This window comes from Amblyomma americanum, chromosome 6 (assembly GCF_052857255.1).
Source record: "Amblyomma americanum isolate KBUSLIRL-KWMA chromosome 6, ASM5285725v1, whole genome shotgun sequence".
NCBI lineage: Eukaryota > Metazoa > Arthropoda > Arachnida > Ixodida > Ixodidae > Amblyomma > Amblyomma americanum.
Window position 1 is genome coordinate 27,292,375 of NC_135502.1, and position 20,489 is coordinate 27,312,863.

At 42.8% G+C, this 20,489-nt stretch overlaps 1 protein-coding gene across 11 annotated transcripts in view; it reads right to left on the bottom strand.

Moving 5' to 3' along the window:
- LOC144136475 (rho guanine nucleotide exchange factor 11-like) overlaps positions 1-19,261 on the bottom strand; it is a 131,878-nt gene extending 112,617 nt beyond the window's left edge. For 5 of the 11 annotated variants that reach the window (XM_077668834.1, XM_077668833.1, XM_077668832.1 and 2 more), the window contains exon 1: positions 19,105-19,261. In XM_077668834.1, coding sequence (XP_077524960.1) covers positions 19,105-19,133 — 29 coding nt within the window. In that variant the 5' untranslated portion in view covers positions 19,134-19,261. Of the gene's footprint in view, positions 1-4,056; positions 4,156-9,626; positions 9,728-15,646; positions 15,842-19,104 lie in introns of those variants that run through there. The other 6 variants (XM_077668829.1, XM_077668825.1, XM_077668828.1 and 3 more) reach the window with 4 other exon arrangements.
- Positions 19,262-20,489: the final 1,228 nt, after the last annotated feature.

Genomic DNA, 20,489 nt, shown 5'->3' on the forward strand with positions numbered 1-20,489 from the left:
TACAAGTTCATGATCTGTTTCTCCAGCTAGCCTAAATTTTAACAATAATGCAGACTTTCGTTGGATGTATTCCCTTTGTGCACGGCCATGCCCAGCAATACACTACACTGTTCCAAGGGGGCTATAACCCCTCCCAATGAAATCATGTGTCTGGCACGGTAGTCAGCCCTAACAGAGCAGCTTCAGACTTCACTAAACCCCACTAAAGTCCTTTCTTATACAAAAAAACCTTGTTGCCATGCTTTTGACAATAACAACAAACGAAAATGCATGAGGAGACAACTGCACTTCATTTCTTGCAAGTAAACCTCAAACACTTGCACACAGAAGACATTTCTTGGTCACATCTCACACTCACACTGTGCACAACAGAAAAAGCGCAAAGGGAAGCAAAAGCAAACAATGTGCACACCGTGCTCCAAAACCATACGTGGCCATGCGGACTAAGAACCAGCCCTTCAATGCAGCATTGGCACCATCCACCCCAGCTCCAATGAAAAGCCACACACCATCTTTCCTCACACACACATACACACACCACACACAATTTATGACTGCTTTCAAAACCCACATTCCAAATGCACTTTTCATTTCAAATGGATGAATGGTGCAGCTTTTGTCTTCAGAGTTGGTTTTCTTTGGATAAGCATTCTTCAAGCACTTCTGTAAGGTCTTTTGCTGTTCCTCAAGTCTTCAGGACGAGTGCTAACTAAAATGATGTATACACACTTGTTTCACCTGAGTTAACAAATCATTCAGTTTGAAATTCCTTCACAAACTGCACTGTGCAGTCAAATGCTGGCATATACAGGTTTCCAATGCTGTAAAGGCTCGAGGGAAAAGAAAGTTGTTTTAGCAAGCTGTTGTCATTTTTTCTATTCAGAAAGCATTGCTTATATAAAATGGTTGTGAACCCTGCATTGATTGTAACCTTTTGCTTACAAAAAATAGTTGCGATCCCTGCATAGATAACAATCTTTTGGGAGGAGGCCAAGTTAACAGACGGAAGTCGCAATGTATATACAGTAGCTGACCGATTTTTTTCGGACTCCGATAACTGGAACTTGTGCGATATATTGGGCTTGGTTGTGGAACCGCCACACAAGTCACTGGAATGTGTACATATTCACGACAAATATTTCAGGCCTTGCTGCTGTCAAGAGACTAATTCCGAAAACACAGGATGAATAAAAGTCTTATTCGCCCTGTGTATCTGTTCTGTCTCATTGTAAAGTGCAATACCAATTAGCCCAAAGCTTCACCTTGCTACGACTTTTCACCACCGAGGAATGCGCCATTCTGAATTCTATGTGTCGAAGGATTGCCTTGGGTAGCAATGGCAGTTTCTATGTCTTATTAGAGAGTTAAAGCGTAGCGTGACCCGCTACAATGAACCGCTTCCGCGGTGCACCACTGCCCACGCGCTGATTGCTTCCGACACGGCAGGCGCACACGCAGCTGATCGCGGAATGCGCTATGCTCTCTCTCCTCATTGTTGTCACTTGAGGAGGTGACCGCGCACACTAATCTTTTTGAAGTCCTGTGTAGCGACGGCAGCGCAAGGTACAGCCTACGGAGATAAAACACGTGATCACGCCGATAACGCGAAAGCCGGAACATTCATAGCGGCTCAGACACCATCACCCTCAGTAGAATGGGGAGCGGGGAAGTGAGGGGGAGGGGGAGGTCACTGAAGCCGTCGGCTTCCCGCGTGTTCCCTCTCTCGGTACACCGGGCATGGCAGAGCATCATTGCCCAGGATAAGGGCTCTGTCCTCGACTCGCGCGGCGTGCACCGATATCTTGAACCGAGAATGTTTGTGCAGACCGGCGGCAAGAGGTGTGCATTGCGATAGGGTTGCACAAAACTGCTGCTCCGTTTATGAAATAGGTCGCGGCACGACCTCTAGGATGCAAAAATCGTATCGGCGTGTGTGGAGTAGCGCGAACGCCTGCGGTACAGACAGATGCAAGCAAGACACCAGCTCAGACACAAGCTATTGTCGCTTTTGGGAGGAATATGGCAGAGGGTAAAATTGCCGATTTTTTTTTTTCAAGCTGATTTCATCTCAGTAAAATGATTTTTTTGAAGTTCACGGATTTTTCGAACTGTCCAAATTATACAGACCAATTTCCGGGTCCCGCTGGGTCCAAAAAATCGGTTCGCAACTATGCTAAAAAAAAAAAAAAGCTGCACACACTTGGCATGCATTCCGTAAGTCTGGTGACTACCAAATCTCAAAATTTAATGAGTGTACTCTGCTAGTAACATGTCAGAAATGCCATTACATATAACATCACATGAAGGCACAAAACATGTACAGGCACAACAGAAAGGATAGCTGCCTCCTAATTCACAGTTGACCTCCTGCAGCAATATGAAGGCAGGCTTTTAATTTTAATGTGTCCAAGAAACAAGCTGCAGCACCTATGCGGAAAATCAAGTCTGGCTTCCTACAAAGCTAGAAACTTTCAAATTGGAGTGATTTGTGTTTCTTTGCAAATTTCAACTATGATTTTATTATGGCTTGAAATAGCAATAAGTTCTACATTATAACGAAACTAACTGGACTTCTTTTACTGCCTAAGCAGGAGTGTACACCCTACACACATGCTACATGCTAAAATTAATGATTAGCTCAAAAGAAATTGATGGGGCTGGGAGAGACCCTATACAAAGAAGTTGATCACAAAGTAGACATGCAAATTGTTACTCTCTTAGCACATGTAAAGCAGTGATTGGGTTTAAGGAACATAAAAAACAGCAATGTCAAACATGACAGCATGCTAGTAGTGAGGACGGAACAAATGGTGGGCAAGTGCATGTCATGCACATTGATTTATCAATGCAGCTTATTGCATTCCCGCCTCCTCTCAGGTTATTTAATTTGGCAGCTTGAGTTCACACATATGCATGATTTCACCTTAAAGGGACCCAGAAAGGGGGTCTCAATAAAGGTGCGATATGCCTGGGATGTTAAAAGACGACGGTTCATAATTATCCTCCAGCAAGAATTATTTTAATGCGTTTTGTGGAAGCTGAGTTATACGCAGACAAAATTTTAACTTCCGCATCTTCGCGCCTTTCCCATTCTCGCACGCAAAAATGGCAGCGCTCTTCTGCCGGCCCCACTCACTCGGCCCCTCCCCTACCTCCGCCGGCTGCGCCCCGCGCGGAGTGGCCACGGCCGCAGTAGCGCGTGACGTCGAAAAGAATTTGGCGCTGTGAACCAATGACAACCCCCAGCTGCTGACGCCATTTGCAAGACGTGACGTTGTCTGCCAGGTTTTCGCGTGGAAGCCCGGCAGGTTTTCGCGTGGAAGCCTCGCGCGTCGCGGCGAGGTGTCAAAGCGGGAATTTTAAAAAATTTATTGTCAATTTCCCACTCGCTTTTGAGGTCTCGTACGCGGCATAGACGCTCGGTGGCCTGTACTCTACATAGTGCAAGCATTTTAAAGCCAAGCTCAAACACCTCTTTCTGTGGCCCTTGAATAAAAGCAATAAAAGATGGTTGCTTTACAGTGCTGAACAGTATCGCCCAAGCTACGTGTGCACCGTGTCCTGTTAACAAAACACCCCTTAGCAGCAAAGAAATTATATTAAAGCTTTGAATTCCACCAAACAACTCTGCACAATATAAGAAAATGACTGCAAAATATTACGCACTGCCTCACAGCAATAACAAATCCAAAAGTAGCCAAAGAAATATCTTTGCTTCGCGTACATTTTAGTAGTGATATATATTTTATGAGCGATTCAAACAATGCAACTGCTACGCATCACTCAACATAAGGAATATTTAAAATAGGCAGGTTAGTAAGCAGCACAATGCCCAAACATGTCAGTGACTGCGCGGGTGCCCATCAAAGCTTCCATCACACAAAAGGAAAGTCCCACTCAGCAGTGAGCAACCACTATGCAACAACATACATGCATTTGTAATGTCACATGTGAGAAGCAATGCATGCAGGCAAAGGTGTCAGTGCTCCAGCAACCTTCCTTTTCTTTTTCCCGTGCCAGCACACACGCACAAAAAGAGGGGGCCACGGTGCTTACCGCACGGCATCTGTGCGCACAGAGCGTCCACCTATTGTTTTGTTTTTCGTACGTGTGCGAGTGCCTGAGGTGTGCCTGTGAGTGGACCTGGTGTGGCACCTAGACGAAACACAAGCGCTGGCTGTCACATAAGTAAAACTTCCGATGGCGGCTTTCATTGTCACATTCTCAAGTCCAGCCAAGTTCAGCTGTCATGCAGAACAACATGCCCATGACGAGAAAAAGTGTGCATGTGCCACGCCGACAAAAACAGCCACACAGAATGGACCACTTTAAACACTGATGCTCCACATCAAAGGCAACCTTCAAATATGTTCAAACAGGGCCTCTTGTGGGGATGTTGCCGGTTGAATATAAAAAAAAAGGTCCTTTCGTCTTCTCTGAGAATACAAAATCAAAGCTTAGCACAAAAATAAGCACCAAACAATATCAACATTAAAGCAGAACAACACAAACAGTAAGCCCTATGCTGGCGCATATTCGTACTATTCTATGCTTGCTGAAGCAATACTAGTTGCAGCTCATTATTCTTCCCACCCCAGGTAATACATTGTAAAAAAAGCACAGGCCATAAAATGAGATTATTTCTAGCTTCTCCTAAGTCCCTACTGATAACTATATTTGGCAACTAGGTAATATGCACACTTATTTTTAGAACTCGGCAACTTTTCAAGCAATAAGTACACATTCCAGCGTTGTGCCACTGTGCAACCAAACATTTGCTCAAAAGAACATGCACACACCTTCACACATCTACTAATACCTATGGGTGAGACTGCTCTCTCCATCAAACCATAGCCTGCAAGGTCGGCACAATACTTGGAACTATAGTTGCAACATGCTAAAACACTACTAGCAAAAAAATTAAAATGAAGCTATGGTTAGAGCTTAGTGCCTATTGTTAACAGTGAAAAACACCAGCAAACCTTCCAGTCTTGCCACTCGCCCACAGTGATTTCAAGAATTCAGTTTTAATTGAGAACAGCCAGCATCAATAGCAGTAAGACAAATGCACTCTGAACTATGCTCAGCTTTTCGATGCATAATTTATGAGTTAATCAGGTTCAAAAATCATCCCAATTTGACGTCACAATTCTTTAAAATACAGCAAATGTATAGATGTGCTCAGTATAATCTCAAGCTGATAGTGAGCTGGAGGCGTGCGAAATTTACAGTTTTGCTATCAAGGCCAACTGTAATCTTTACAGTGCACCCTTGCAAATCTTCCGTGATGTTTTTCTTTTTTTCATGTTGTGCGCCATTAATATGACAGATAGCGATGACCTTCACTAAGTTTGCCTCGTTACTGCTTGTGTAATGTCTGGAGTCACATCGTTCAGGTCAGCGATGCTCAACACACGAGCATCCCAGGCACTGCCTGTGCCACTTAGGTCGAACAGCTCATGTGGATTCGAAAGAATTGTAGCACTCTGTCAAGAAAGCCATATGAACAAAAGAGGTCTTCCAAACAAAATGAACAGCAATGCCAAAGCTTATTCAGTGATCTCTGCTCAGATGAACACTTGCAAGTGTCTACACGGCAAAACACCACATGGAAATAACTGTTTAAATAAGCTTATCTACCAACGGATGCTCAAATGCAGACTTACTATTATTACTATTATTATTTAGATGCTCATGACAGCAGCTCCTCGACATCTGTTGTAATGGGTATTTAGCAGCTTCTATTCTAGCAGAAGCAGCATTATATATACCACTGATATATATGATGGAAAAAAGACCACAAAGCTTTTGTGGAATATAAATACTACAAGAATTAAATTCCCTTTATGATCAATAATATAACAACAAGCCCAAGTGGCAAAAATGAGAACTACTATCCCTTGTTCTTTTGGTATACCTCACAGCTGTAGGCAACATGTAAAGAAAATGATGCAAGCTGTCAAAAGCATTTTTTTTTTTTGCAGACACTGGAGTCTCTAAGCTGCTGCGACTTGTGTGGCAGGCAACAAGCCTAACATTTCGAACCAAAACAATCACCAGTCACCCTTAATTTTCTCACCCATTTGTGTGCCCCTGACCCCGCAATGTTTTTTTTTTATGAAAGTGTTTATTGGCTCAGGGCAAAAAGAGAGTTGTGCCCTTGCACAATTATGTAATACTAAAACCACATGGGAATGTCCCCAGCTCCACGAAACTGAATGTACTCCACGTTGCCATGTCTCTTAATGAGTGATTGCAGTGAGGCATCACAATGGCTGTGCAGCAGTGCTCTGCAGGAGCAAGTTCTGAAGCGCCTTTATGAATGAGTGCAACCTTAAAACATTCATGCACACCAAATCACATGTATGGCTAGTAGCCCCCGTTCAAAAAGAAATCATCACTTTGCAAAAGATACAACATGGCTGCCAGCTGCCTCCACACACAGCCTCAAGCAATGCTGCCTTTCATGTCCATTCTATGCCAACTTTGCACCAAGTAGCATGCAGTGTACCGGGGCATGGAAAATGCTTAAAGGGACACTGAGGAGAAATTGAAGTTGGCTTGTATCGATAGAATAGCAGCTCCTGATCACAAAAACGCCACTCTTACTGAAAACAAAGCTCTTGTAATGCAGAAAATAGCAAGAACCAAATTACAGGTATCGCCGCCACAGGCCAATCTCGCAAGTACAAGCGTGATGACTTCCTAGGACAAGAGGCGCCACCTTGGAGGAATTTTCCTTACTTCATGTAAACCACGAATCTCTGAGGCTGGGAAAGGAAGGTAGGGCACCGCACCGCTAGCCGTCAAAAATCACGGTGTCTGCGTTCACGACACGTTGCACGTCACTCCGTTCTGTGGCGTCATAAGAGTTGCCGTGGCGTCATAAGAGTTCCCTGAGTTTGAATCAGAGCAGCGGGAAAAACTTTTCAACTTTGAATCCAAATTTCTTTGAAATAAATGCATCTTTCGCGCCCGGACAAGCGGCAACAAAGTCATGAAATGCTGAACTATCAGATTTTGCTAACAAAAAAAAATGATCGAGTTCTCCTCAGTGTCCCTTTAAACATAAGATATGTGTGCCCTGGCCATGCAAACTGTTGATGTAAACAGAGAAATGTACTACCACTGTCTTTTTTTGCTTTTTATAAATTATTTACAGCCAGCCTAGGCTACGAGTCTAACGCTTCCTCTTTTTCTTTTTATCTTAAAGATGACAAGGACAGTAACTGGCAAAAGCTCTTCGCATTCAAAGTTACCCTTTAAGGAATATGTGCTCTTGGAAAAAAAATATAAATATATTGCTGTGCTGCCTCATAGCCCTGCCACCTGTTAGTGTTACCAGCTGATGGAGCATGGTTATTCCCACACACCTTCGGGCACTTCAGGCAATTGGCTTGACTGACAAACTAGAAATATATTTTTTCCTGTGCATCCACATCCCATAAACTTCCTTGACCAATAGCAAATTCCCTCTTCTTGTCTGAAGGTTGTAGCCACTTGCTCATGTTTATGCACTCACAAGGTGAAGTGTAAATGCACTTCCCTCAATCAATTCATTAAAATACGTGCTGCCACTGCTACCTCAACTGTATGAGAATTCGCACGTAAGCCAACCAGCAGAAACTAAAAAAATTGCTCACCCTATTCTTTACTCCAATCAAAAACAATGATTGGTTGTGAAAGACAACTGTCACAGTCCACCATTACTTTATTACTTTTCCAATGCATTAATGAAGAAACTTCTACTGTAAGCAACTTAAGCTCTCCATACAAAATGACAATAAGTATTCTGAAAGGTTCTTTGTAGAATGCAGCACTTATGCTCACACTGCCTGCAGCAAGACCAATTATAAAGCGAGTGCTGGTGTTTAAAAGGACTATGACACATAATTATAGGTGCATAATATCTTCTTTCAAATGGTGTGTTAGACACTGGAATACACGGATCAACACATGGCATTCACCTATGGCCTCTATATAATTTAAAATTGAATTTCATCTCTCATGTTGTTTAGATTTCAGTTTCATCAGTAGAAAAATGACTGTGAAATGCAGTTGGCCTTTAGGTCATGTAAGGCAGAAAAAAAAGACACCAATATAAAAGCTGACACGGAGTTTCAATTCATTGCAACACTTAAACCAGCCTACTTCAAAAGCTGGCATGACAATAAATGCCGTACCAGCAGTTATATTGCAGTTTTTTTATGCCTCACATGACCTAAAGAACAACTACATGTCACAGCCACTGTTCTGTAGATGAAACCAAAACAGCATGAGAGAAGAAACTCAATTTTAATTTATTTAGAGGTTGTAGAGGAATACCACATGTTAATGCCTGATGCATCATCTGAAGGAAGAAAACATGCAAGCAAATATTTGGTGCCTATAGTCCTTTGATAGCACATACTAGGCCCATTCTGTTTAATAAAACAACTTGAGAAAACTGCGTCACGGCAGTCTTTCCCATTTAGCACACAAAATTATGTGGCTTCCCTCATAGCCTGAGTAACTTTGGGATGTTAAGCCCAATAAAACCATACATAACTTTTTTAAGTAAAAATAATTCATATGCTTGAAATGACTAATACTGCAGCTCAAGAAAGACATTTGCTTGGTAGGAGAATATTACTTTGGAAGGAGGTGCAGCAGTACACCAAACCTGTTTTGAGTTTTGATGGAAAACCTTTTTACTGCAATCACATTGAAACTAAGGCTTTGTTCGCTGAATTTTTATTTCTTCCACACAGAGGGCACAATGCTAAGCACTGTAAGGTGCTGCATTATGTAGTATGTGCACTCATGTTTATTTTCTGCAAAACTCGTGCCAACATTCCACAACATTCTAACAGTTTTTTTTTTTTTTGATACCTCAAAGGCCCCTGGTATGGGGCATTACATGAGGGGTTGCTCAACAATGCAGCTTCAAGAGTGAAACCTGCGGCCTGAGCCAGCCAACCTATATTTAATTTGATCCCGTCTAGGGCATCAAAGACTAAAATATCAAGTTTTCAATAGGAACAGCAAAACAGCAGCGAGCCTCATCTCAGAGAAAAAGCATCCAAATTAGAATTTTCTAGTTCATATAACTCAATGATTAAACTATGAAAGTGCAGAAGTATGAAAACAATTTATCCAACTTAATGTGTAGCTTTGCATCCTGCATGAAGCCCTACCATTTAAAAGCCAGCCTTTTCCTATTCTTTACATCAAAATTCTTCAGGACATGGGGTTTGCTTGCAAGATTTGTTGTCTGGTCCTTATGGCACCTTTACAGCTCAAAATCCCCACAGGCCAATGAGGAATCTCATCCTCACAGGACCTTGGTAGCTTCATGGGCGCTGTAAGTGCCCTCCTCCCCTACGCAACTACAAAGCAGGCCCTGTGGCCAGAAGGCTTTCAGACAAAGCTATACACACATATGTAACCTTGCTTTTAGCATTGGCAATCAGTGCCCCTCTCTGTAACATGCCATTTTCACAAAAAAAAAAAAAATGAGGTGTTACAAGCAGCTCACTTTTTCCAGCTGAATGTGTCAGTGGTCTCGCAAACCCCAGTGCAGTGAAAAGTTAAACCAAGCCCATCCTGACCTAGGACCACAGGAAAGTGCAGCCTACAGTGTTTACCTGAGCCTGTCCATAGTTACTGGCGCCATTGGTCTCATGTCAACTGACCCAAGAAAACTTCAAGGACTCATGTCCGATCACTTTGCTCATCTGCAGCACACCTGTGGGATGACTAATCATTAAAAGTGAAGTCATTGAATGAAATTATGCCCCCAATAATCAATTTTGCATCAAACAGCAAAAAAAGGGCTCAGAGTCAAATTTCAATTTAGCACCAGCATGCAACTGTTGAGCATAAGCGAAATCAAAGGTTGCAATTTTTTTCCTTTTCAATGAGCTGGCATTTGGAATAGAGCTTACATGTAGAGTACAAGCGTAGAGACATGAAGGGGCCCACAGAGTTCAGAATAGGCACACTTGAAGCCAAGTGGTTAAATGAGCCAGTGCAAAGCACAGTAGCAAAACTACTGCTGTTTAGTAAATCAGACTTTTTTAAACCTACACAAGCAATTTACAAATACTGGCACTTCACATACATCACTATGTCCATGCAAATAAAATTTTCTGGTGTAGTCATGCACGTCAAAAAGAGAACTTGTCACTAAAAAACCAAGCTTACTTGTGCTTCACATGTCATTGCTGCATCAAATATGCCTGATTATTATAGTTTTGTTTTGTTTAGTTCCCTGTTCAAATCCTGAAGAGGTCAACAAACTGCGACAGCACAATGAAGTAAAGTGTACATCTGCACACATTCGGCGAGCTAAAAATGGGCCCAATTAGTGAACACTCGCTGCTATGCTTAAACATTCATAGGCAAGATCCTAAATATGTGCTTGCCAGATAGTATATTGGCTGATTGCTACCAGTTCTTTACAAGCATCTGGCAAAGCAGATCAAAGAACATGCACAGAGGCACAGCATACACTCGCATTCTGTGCTGGTAAGTGCAGTAGTAATTACATCATGCCACGCCATGTTGGGAACATGAAAATTTATGCAGCCATAATACAAGGGAAGATAACTTTTTCCTTAATGGTCATATACATGTGACACCTGTCTGGTCCAACCTGTAATGATAAGCATCCTTTACATCACCTAAACTCAAGCGCAGTAGTTTGTTGTAGCATTACCAAAGCTGCAATGAGTGCAAAGGCGGTGTTCTGACTCTGCAGAATGTAGTGTCAGTATAAAATGGGCATATGGAATAGCATGCTTTAAAGTACGCATACAGCAAACGCTAATTCAAATCAAGCCTTAAGTATACTCGCGTTGCTTTCTATTCCCACAGTTTAACATGCATGACACTTGCATAAGCTAAAATCGCATTTTAAATATTAAAGCGCGCTTCGAAGCAGGACCTTTCACGCTGAATTCATCACTGTTTATCAGCTTTTCAGTATGTTCACCGGCCATAGATCGGGCATCAGGCTTTCGTTTCATCTCATCTCACAGCAAAATGTAAGAGCGATAAGTCTGCTTTACTTTTTAATTCGATAGCGCTCCAAGGCCTAAAAAAGAATGTCGGTTTGTTGACAAAAATGACTTTCATCCTAAAATCGAGATTGCACCCCTAGGCTGAAGTTATCGTGGCGTTTCCATTTGCATATATGACAAACAGCGTAGCGTCCCACAATATGCTTGTGTTTAGTGTACAAAAGTGGCGGATATGCTTTTCTGAAGTGTGTAGAGTGTCTATTAATGTTCTTTTCTAGCCATATCTGCATATGCCACGAGAGGATGACCAGCAGGCGACGAGGCACGGTTGAACATGTTTAATGCACTCTCCTGATTGGCTGAGGTCTCTAGTTTCCACAGTGCCACAAGGAACTTATAAGTTTCACTTAAATCATGGCGCAGGAAGAAGCCCACCCCAATGATAGGTGCACTGCCCCAGCAATACCTTAGCTTATGACATGCGTCATAATTTACTGTTCAGCAGATGACCATACAGGCACAGTACCAGGTCTAAGTACAAATGCAGATTCTAGACTTGAAGCACTAGATCATCACCAATACTTCCAGCACTGCATCACTACTGAAGCTCTTTCTGTACATGAAGCAGTCTTCCGACAAGGGACATCCTAAAACATCATGTACAGGATAAAACATTTTTGCAAGCACATACTCATTTCCTGAACAGTGCTGCTTTAACTCTGAGTAGCACCAAACATAGTCATCTCAAGCAGATTAACAACAGGCCTTAAATTAAGAAGGCATGTCTATATGAAATGAGCAATCCCTTTCTATGCAATCACTGGGTACATTTAAGTCGCTTGCATGTAAAATATAGAAAATAAAAAGACTACACAGGACTGCTGGATGAAAAGGAAAACATAGGTCAGCTTCAGTTCAATCAAAATCAACCGCATTCAGGACATCTGAAATGCTTATCATTCAGCAGCGCAAGTTCTAAGAAAACTGCATATGGATTGCACCGAAACCCATATCTGTTGGACCTTGTGTGAACAGCTAGAATGCAGCTTGTAACCTCACACTGAACGTTAAAGGAGGTAAATGCCCTAAACAAGAATGTGCTTTCAATAATTCATTCAGGAAGCAGTAACATAAAATTCTGGTGAGTCATACAGCTGAAGGTGCAGCCAGATACCCGAGCTCAGCTACATAATGGCAAATAAACCATTTTGTGCCCCATTTTCTCTCCTACAGGCTTTTGTAACTCATAAGAAAGCAGAAGCTGCAGCCAAATAGCTGAGCTCAACTAGATAATGGCAACTAAACCATCTTGTGCCTTTTTTTTCTTTCTTAAACATTTTCGTAATTAATAAAAGCACACTTTTAAATGGGGACATTACCCTCAACCTGTAAATCCATGGGCTAATTGAATTATGCCAATGGTGAGATTACTTGTGGATATTTCAGTGCTTTGTGACAAGGAAACTGCGCAGACAACAATGAAAAAATAAAAACCCATGCCCCAGAAAAGTACCACTCTGAAAGAATACCATTTTCTTTTTTGTGCAGGAAATTACTCTTGTTCACTACCTCTAATAACTTTTATGCATTCTCCTTTGTTGTACATACAATGCAATGATCTCATACTTTTTATTATTTTTAATTTTTTATATTTTTTCTATAACCTCTTTTTTTTTTACCTTTCTTTCCCAAAAACCACTTCCCAAAGCAGAATAGCATGTCAGCACTGGCTAAGTTCTCTGTCTTTCACGAAAGAGCTCCTCTTTTTCACTACACTGACAATTTACAAAATGACAACTTTGACAAAGTTAATTGACTAAAGGTATGAAAATCATTTCAATGTATCCAAAGAGCTCACATCTGTGGAAAAAAACTTGACTCCACTTGATGGCTTCAAATTTTTGCATTTTCCTCTCTTTGGCACTCTCCAGTGCGCATCCCCGCTACACATGTCATGACAATCTATATGCTTGAAAGGGACTCTGGAAGGGGCTTTCAATAAAGCTGCGATATGTCTGGGGTGTTAAGGATGCCACTTCACGAATATCCTCCACCAAGAATTTTTTCAATGCACTAATTAGAAGCTGTGTTATCTGTAGTCAAAATTTTAATTTCAGAGTCTTCACTCCTTTCCCTCTTCTCTCCTCACTTTTTGCATACTCAAAGGTCAGTGCTGCTCCACCCGCCGCACCCACTTGGCTCAGGAAGCTCGGGGGTGGAGCTTCCTGACCTACCAGAGCGACGCGGCCGACCGGTCATAGCCATGGTAGCTGCGTGCCGTCTGAAAAAATCTAACGAATAGCCATCTCTAAACCGACATACATAGAAGTGCGACACAGAGTGGAGTGAGAGCTTTAAAATGTCGCTCTAAAGGGCTTGCCAACTTTCACACATGATTGTGGGTTTTCTGCTACGTGTAGAAGCGTATTATTTGGCTCAGGTATTAATGACAACACAATGTAGTGATTGGGAGAGTTTATGTACTCTCCTCGGAAGGCATTTCAGAGCCCCTTTAAACCTTAGATGTCATGCACAATGTCCAGCTAGTCTAGAACCCTTTTTAGACCCTTTGAGCCCTTCATCAGAGGGATACTGAGGACAACTTCACCCAATTATTGTTCTCAGTAAAAACTGATTGTTTGATTATAATGACATTCACCCAGTAGCCAATGACGCATTTATCAGCGAGAAAGCTGGATCAAAAAATCTTCCCACCAGTAAATTCAAACTCGTGATTCCCACCAAAAAGGGTGGGTAGGCAACGCTTTGAAGTGAAAGGCAATGTAACATAAGGCAATGTAACATAAAACAATGTAACATAACCTCAGGGATTTGCACCCAAAAAGCTGTGAAAAACACACATTTTACTTGCAGAATTAGCCGTTGATGGAGAGACCTGTACTTCGTTTTTCAGCATTTTCCATCTTATAAAAGCTTCATTTTTGTTGAAAGTGGTCTCTCTGTGATTATAACACAGTACCCTATCAATACAAGTCACCTTCAGTTTGTCCTCAGTGTCCCTTTGATAAAAGCAACGACGGGAACTATGCTGAGGGTTTTCAAGCACATCTTAGACCCTAATGCGTTTAACAATACATCGGAATTCTGCATCTGCAGCCATAAATGGCAGGCAGGGAGGCCAAGAAGACTGCTTACCTGGCTGTAAGGCACAAATTCCCCAACAATGTCTCTACTAATTGCCAGGAGGTGGGCCCAAGCTACTCATGGCATGCCAGCGGCAATACGGCCTGGCACCTATGATAATGCCACCCAGATTTATCATGATTGCATGCATCATTTTACAAGTCAGTATCAGGATAGCATGTTAAATATGTTCATCTGCCCTAGCAGTCTCCATGTCGTCAGCTCGCAACGCACAAAGATATGGTTAGAAAAAAGAATAAATCGACGTCATCTGAGTACCGAGCATATACACGCTTATGTATGCTAAATGCAAGCATTTTGCACAGCGCTAAGGCATTTGTCACATTCGCAGTTTTAGTTAAGCGTATGCAAACAAAGACGCAACGATAAGTTCGGCCTAGTGGCGCACTCTCCGCTTTAGGACTAGAAGCGGCAGAATTGCTACTTTAAATAAAAAATAAAGCAAATTTATTGCTCATATGTTTTGTTACAGGCGAGATGAGACGAAGTGAAAGCCTGGTGCCCCATTTATGGGCACTGAACGTACTGAAAACGGCAGTAACAATGATGAATTCAGTCCAAGGCGAGGGGCCCTGCTTTGAAAGGCACTGCCATTTTGGAAAAGATGTTTTAGAGCACGCAGGAGTCGCGCACAATAAATGTGGAAAATAGCGTACAAACCACAAACATACATTAAGGCTCGATATGAAATAGCGTTTGATGCATGCACACTTAAAGCATGCCGTCCCATGCCTATTATATGCTGGCACTGCATTCCGTAGCTTCAGAATGTTGCCTGTGCGCTCACGCAGCTTTGATAGCGCTGCGATGAACTACTAGGATGGAGTTTAAAAATAGTAAAGCTGAAATGAGGAACATGCCATATGGCTTCAGTGGGCATTGCTAACATGAAGCTTTCCAGCTGAAACAGTGTGATCATAAACCTGATATGATAGCATTGTACCTTTTGAAGATAAGCCCAGGCAGCTCTTTTCCATATCAGCAATGCTGGGCAGTTTAAAAATAACCGTTTTTTTTGCAGAGACTGCCAATCAATATTACCTTCATTTCCCATTGCCACCATAACCTAAAGTCTTTTTTACCTACTGATCTGGCAACAGAAAACATGGAAATGATGCAAATCTTGAGCACCTTTCAAGAGCTAAGGCTCTGGTCAGCAAGGGCATAAAAAATATCCAATACTGATGCATGGCGTTGTTTGACAGTCTAGGCCACTGGTTCCACTGGCCTTTTGAGCAATTTGACTATGTGTAAAGAACACACATTACATCCATCTGACAGAGAAGTGAAGTAATTATGGAAAGCAAAAAGAGGCCATAGACCGCAGGGTCCTGAACCAGGCAGCAGTTCAGAGCAGAAGATAATGGCCCACTGAGAACTCCAATGCCATCAGTCAGAATTGTCTGGACTGGGGAAAAGGTGGTGGCCAAGGCCACCAGTTTTATTATTGAATTTCATGCAAATGATTATTAACATACATTTCTGGGAAGTGCAGCTATGCACAGATATCCATGCCTGAAGCCATGAGCACATTGGTCAGTACAAGGTAACAAAAGCACCATTTAATCATTACGTAACCAAGGTGAGGAAAAAGTTCTCATTACAGCGCTTGCTTGTTTGCATTGAAATCTCAGATGACATATCACAGTCCATTCTGTATATAATAAGTTTGTCTGGAAGAAACGATAATGGAATAATTGTAGTAGTGAGACATGAAAAAGCACTTATCATGTTCAAAAAAACTTTAGATAAAGTAGTCCCAACCAATTTACTAGAAGAAAATTTTTACATTATTTTCTTGGTTAATTCGAGCCAAGCATGTATAACCAATGAAGCACAGCAGACAAAAAGTAAATCATGATATGCAACCTTTATTTAAAGCATGCATGAGAACGAGCTATCCCAGCCCTTCATCGTAATTATCATCTTCATCATTCCTTATTTCACCATTCAGCACCACAACAAGGACACAACACAAGGAGAAGCAATAGAAGGAATAAGAAGTGATCAGTGATGTAGAAAATGTAGTTAAGCAATAAACATAATACAAGTAATCAGTCATATAAGGGCCACATCATGGTGCACATTGAAATGAAACCTGTAAATTGGAAAAGAAGGCCAAAAGGAACCTCGAAATGACTAATTCAGCAGATAGTACACAAGTGTGCTACTAATAACTCATAGAACTCGGGTCTCTGCTTGAGGATGATTAATTCAGCTAGACTATCATGTGGCCAGAGGAAGAAATCAATTATTAAATGCACTAGTCGCACCATGATGATGAGTTCTCAAAGAATTAAAAGCACTACATGAGTACAGATGGGAGGAAGCCAAAGTGACCAGTGCAGAAGGAAAATTGTAACATAGTTTCTGGCAACAAATATATGGAATTGCAAAATTTTACTTAACAGTTAAATAGAATTTCAGAGAGGATTTCACATTGCTAATGACAAGGCGATAATCATAGTTTGATGACATGACCATAGCAGTGCTGTTATCGATGGATGTGAGCACGCTGTTTAGGTAGGCCTGCTAAGAGTTTAGTGGTCATGCTTAAGTTTACTACAAGTGAACATAGCCAAATGGATTCAGTAAACTGCCGAACTCTGAAAAGTGCAGCACAAATAAATGTTTGCAAATACAAGGCTCAAGCTTTCACGCAGCACAAAAGCCCAACGCACAGCAGACATCAAGTCACGTCTATGAGATAATAATCCCAAGCACAGCAACTGCAGCTCATGCATATTTAAACAACTGTTGTAGAATTTCAGCCATGTACACAATCAACATTTATTTAATCGAGCAACCCCTGTATTGCCAAAACAGCTAAACAGGCTCTCTTTTTGTGACATATTTATTAAAATACCCGCATAAAATATGTAATGTTTCTTCCATCTTTTCTCAAGGTTTGTATTTTCTAGCTGAAAATGTGAAGGATGATTGATACAAGTCAATGAAGGGGGCCAAGCAAAAAGAATATCCTATATGTAATGACCACACAGTGAATTCTTGATGGTGTACTTCCGTGCTTCATAAGGGCACCAGAAAATTTAACAAGTTCAGACAAAAATCTCTGGACCATTTGCAAATTACTGTTGGGAGTTGAATTGGCCTACCTGGACGTAACATCTATGAATATTCTTATTCCATAAAATTATGCGCTTTTATTAAACAAAAAGGCATCCACCCGTTTACATTGTAGCTTTGATAGACTCTCACTCGCCCCAGACTCTTGAGTGACTGCGCCAGATTGCAGTGTGGGCAAATAGGCCAGCAGTTGCTGAGAGGCACTTCCAAGAACTGACCATGTAGAAATGCTTTCTGCTTATCAGGCAGCAAACTTTTCAGGCTTCTGATATCCATGACAATTATCTCCTCTTGCAAAAAATAAGACATCACTCTATGAGGATCACACTACGCTGTGTGCGGCAGATCGGCGCAGCCATTTCCAATAATCGCAGCGGGAGGCTATAGAACGAACACTTCCTCCGAAATCAACAAGGATTATTGGACCCTAGTCTTGCATTTTTGCAGTAGCACTGTGCCAGCAGTCGTTAGCGCTGTTCATCTCCTACAGCATTCATTGATACACTGAAGTGAAGTATTCATGTTTTATATGGCGAAAATAAAAGCTTTTTAAACAGTGCCACTTTCAGCAAGTAACACAATGAGTGGCTACGTGACATGTAGCTCCAGCACCGCTTGTTGTTCGCGACCCACTGGAGCACTAAACTACCGAGTGCATATGCAGGTGCCCAGGACAGGACTGCTCAGGACAGTTTTGGCTGTCAATTCAACCTTCGTTCGTTTGGAATACTGTAATCCTACCATACGCTCGCTACTAAATAATCGATTAACGGCGATTTTGAAGTCAAGCGTCTGCAGCAGAGCTTCTAGGAAGCCGATCCCGCCCGCCGATACGGGCCACACGCACGGACCAGGCTCTGCCGTAGACGGTATGCGGTCAGACAGGAGGAACACCGCACGAACTGCCGCGAGACATTCGCGGAGAAGCATCACACGCGCTGCTTTCCGCTTGTACCGTTTCGCTGCACGGTTGACCCAGCTACGACACACTGCCCGTTCGACAAGGACACATTACCCAGCCCGTAGACACGCCCCTGAGCGTGAACGGAGCGCGGAAAGCTCGCGACAGGAATCGGGGCGCAGTCCTTCCGTTCACTTCGCGCCCGGTGCCTCGTGCGTGGGATGAATTCCGCGTTAGCAGCCGGCGCAGCCGTTCTCGCTGGGGGCTCCATTCAAAGCTGGCATGACAAGGGTCGCAACAGCGCCCACCTCTGGCCCCTCGGGCGACGCGGCGGGGCCTTGGGGCGGCCCCATCGCGGGTTACGGCCGGAGTGCCTTCTACAGGCCTCAGGGTCGTGGATGGGGGCGTCCGACAAAAGCCCTGGGCTTTGCATTGCTGCTTGTCGACGGCCCTCACTTCAAGAGGTCGCCGCCGCTCGGCGTCGACGCTGAGCGACTCGAAAGCGGACCTCGACGGTTAGGCCTAACACACTCACGAAGACAGTCTCCGGGGCTCGATCAGATGGCCCCGGTGCGATGCTTAGCATATGCCAACTCGTTCTCAGGCCATACGATTGCTTCCACTCCCCACAGCGCCACGCAGAATGCGGTTTGTGGTGAGGAAAGAACGCGGATAGACACACCCTAAAGCCCGTCCGTACGTATCCGGACGATCGCCACCTCCGGACCGATTCCGGCGGCCCTTGGTTGCAATGCCGGCTGGGGACTCGGGCAGGTGGCTCAAGTACACGTATTGCACGATGCAATTTTGTGATTCGCGACAGCTGTCATCGCTCGGTATCGCGGGCATCTCCGTCGACCCCAGCGATCGGATCCGAGGGCAAAGCAACACACCAGCGTTTTTGTGTGCCAGCACCGGGACACTGAAGCAGGCAAGGCAGCAGCTTACCTGTCGTGTAGGCCGGGAGATATATCCATTATTTCAAGTATCAAGGGTAATCACATAATTCCATTGCACTCATGTCGTACATAAAAACAAACTTTCTATAAACAACCAATGCAGAAGCCATCAAGACTAATATGGCTGACGAGCGATGCACGGAATGCACTCTGGGAAATTGTCGTCACTAGACAGATGCTATCAGTCCTGTAGGTGAGAACCTACTTGCGCAATATATTGCACTGGCAGCGTTGGGCAACATTACACACGTACCTGTTATAAATGCAGTTCTGCTTATAGAAACTGATTTTCAACGCTCATATGTCTCCGTTAATTATTCCAGAACTTAAACCAAACGGGTAGGAAAATTTGCCTTTTCTTTCCTCAAAAACCAATTTTCCTATGACCATGTCACCCACTGACCAAAAGGAGCGCCGTTGGTCCGGAATAAAATGTTTCTATTTAGTGGAAACAGCTTTCTTCCCCGGTCGCGAAAATTAGATAACCTTCATTACAGTTGTGTTATTACGGCCTTCTTCAGGAGTGTGTATATGTGCAGTGTGCACTAAGATGCACGCTGATTAAGTAATTATAATCAGGTCAGATGCGATAAATTAGCAGAAGCTCACCATTCGAAGTAAAAAAATCTTATGATCTGAATTTCGCACAAAAAAAGGCATTTGCGCAAGCATGTAACGGCGTTCGCTCATTTCGAATTTTTACCTTTCGACAAACATAACTCAAACTCAAACAGCGTAATGATGTTTACATACCTAAGCACGTGCTTAATGTTTAATCAAATTTTCTTGATTGGGTTAGTAGGATTTCTTCTCCTGCTTCGATATTCCATTTGTCAGAGATGTCACACCGAAACCGAAATTGAATTATTGTTTTGTTGTTTTTTTATGCTTTGTTTTTTGACGTTTTGACTTCTGCATTGCAGCGATTTTCAAACTTTCTGCAAACAGCTGCAACGCCTTTAGCATCAGAGCCAATTCTGTTATGTTCTGTGCTTATCTAACGTTTGAAATTTGTGATAAGCGTCATTTTGCGCCCCCATCGGCATTGACAGTCGCGCTCTCTTTTGCAGACGCGATAAGTTTTAGGAGTGAGCATAGCTAAAAGCCTTATCAATTATTCATATGAATATTCGATACTTGTGTGAATATTCGTGCGAAACGAATATATTCGTCTGAAACGGAGAAGCAGCAGGGGCGGCGCTGCGGTACGCTGCTATAACTCATGGAGCAATGGGTCTCGTGGCCTCGTCTTGCGGTATGACGGCGCCACCACTCCGCTACAGCCGCTCATCTCCACTTTCAGTTTCAGTTTTTGCTTTCCACTTGGCATTCCGTCTTTTCGCCTTTCTCGTCTTTTCCCACGACAATGCCTAT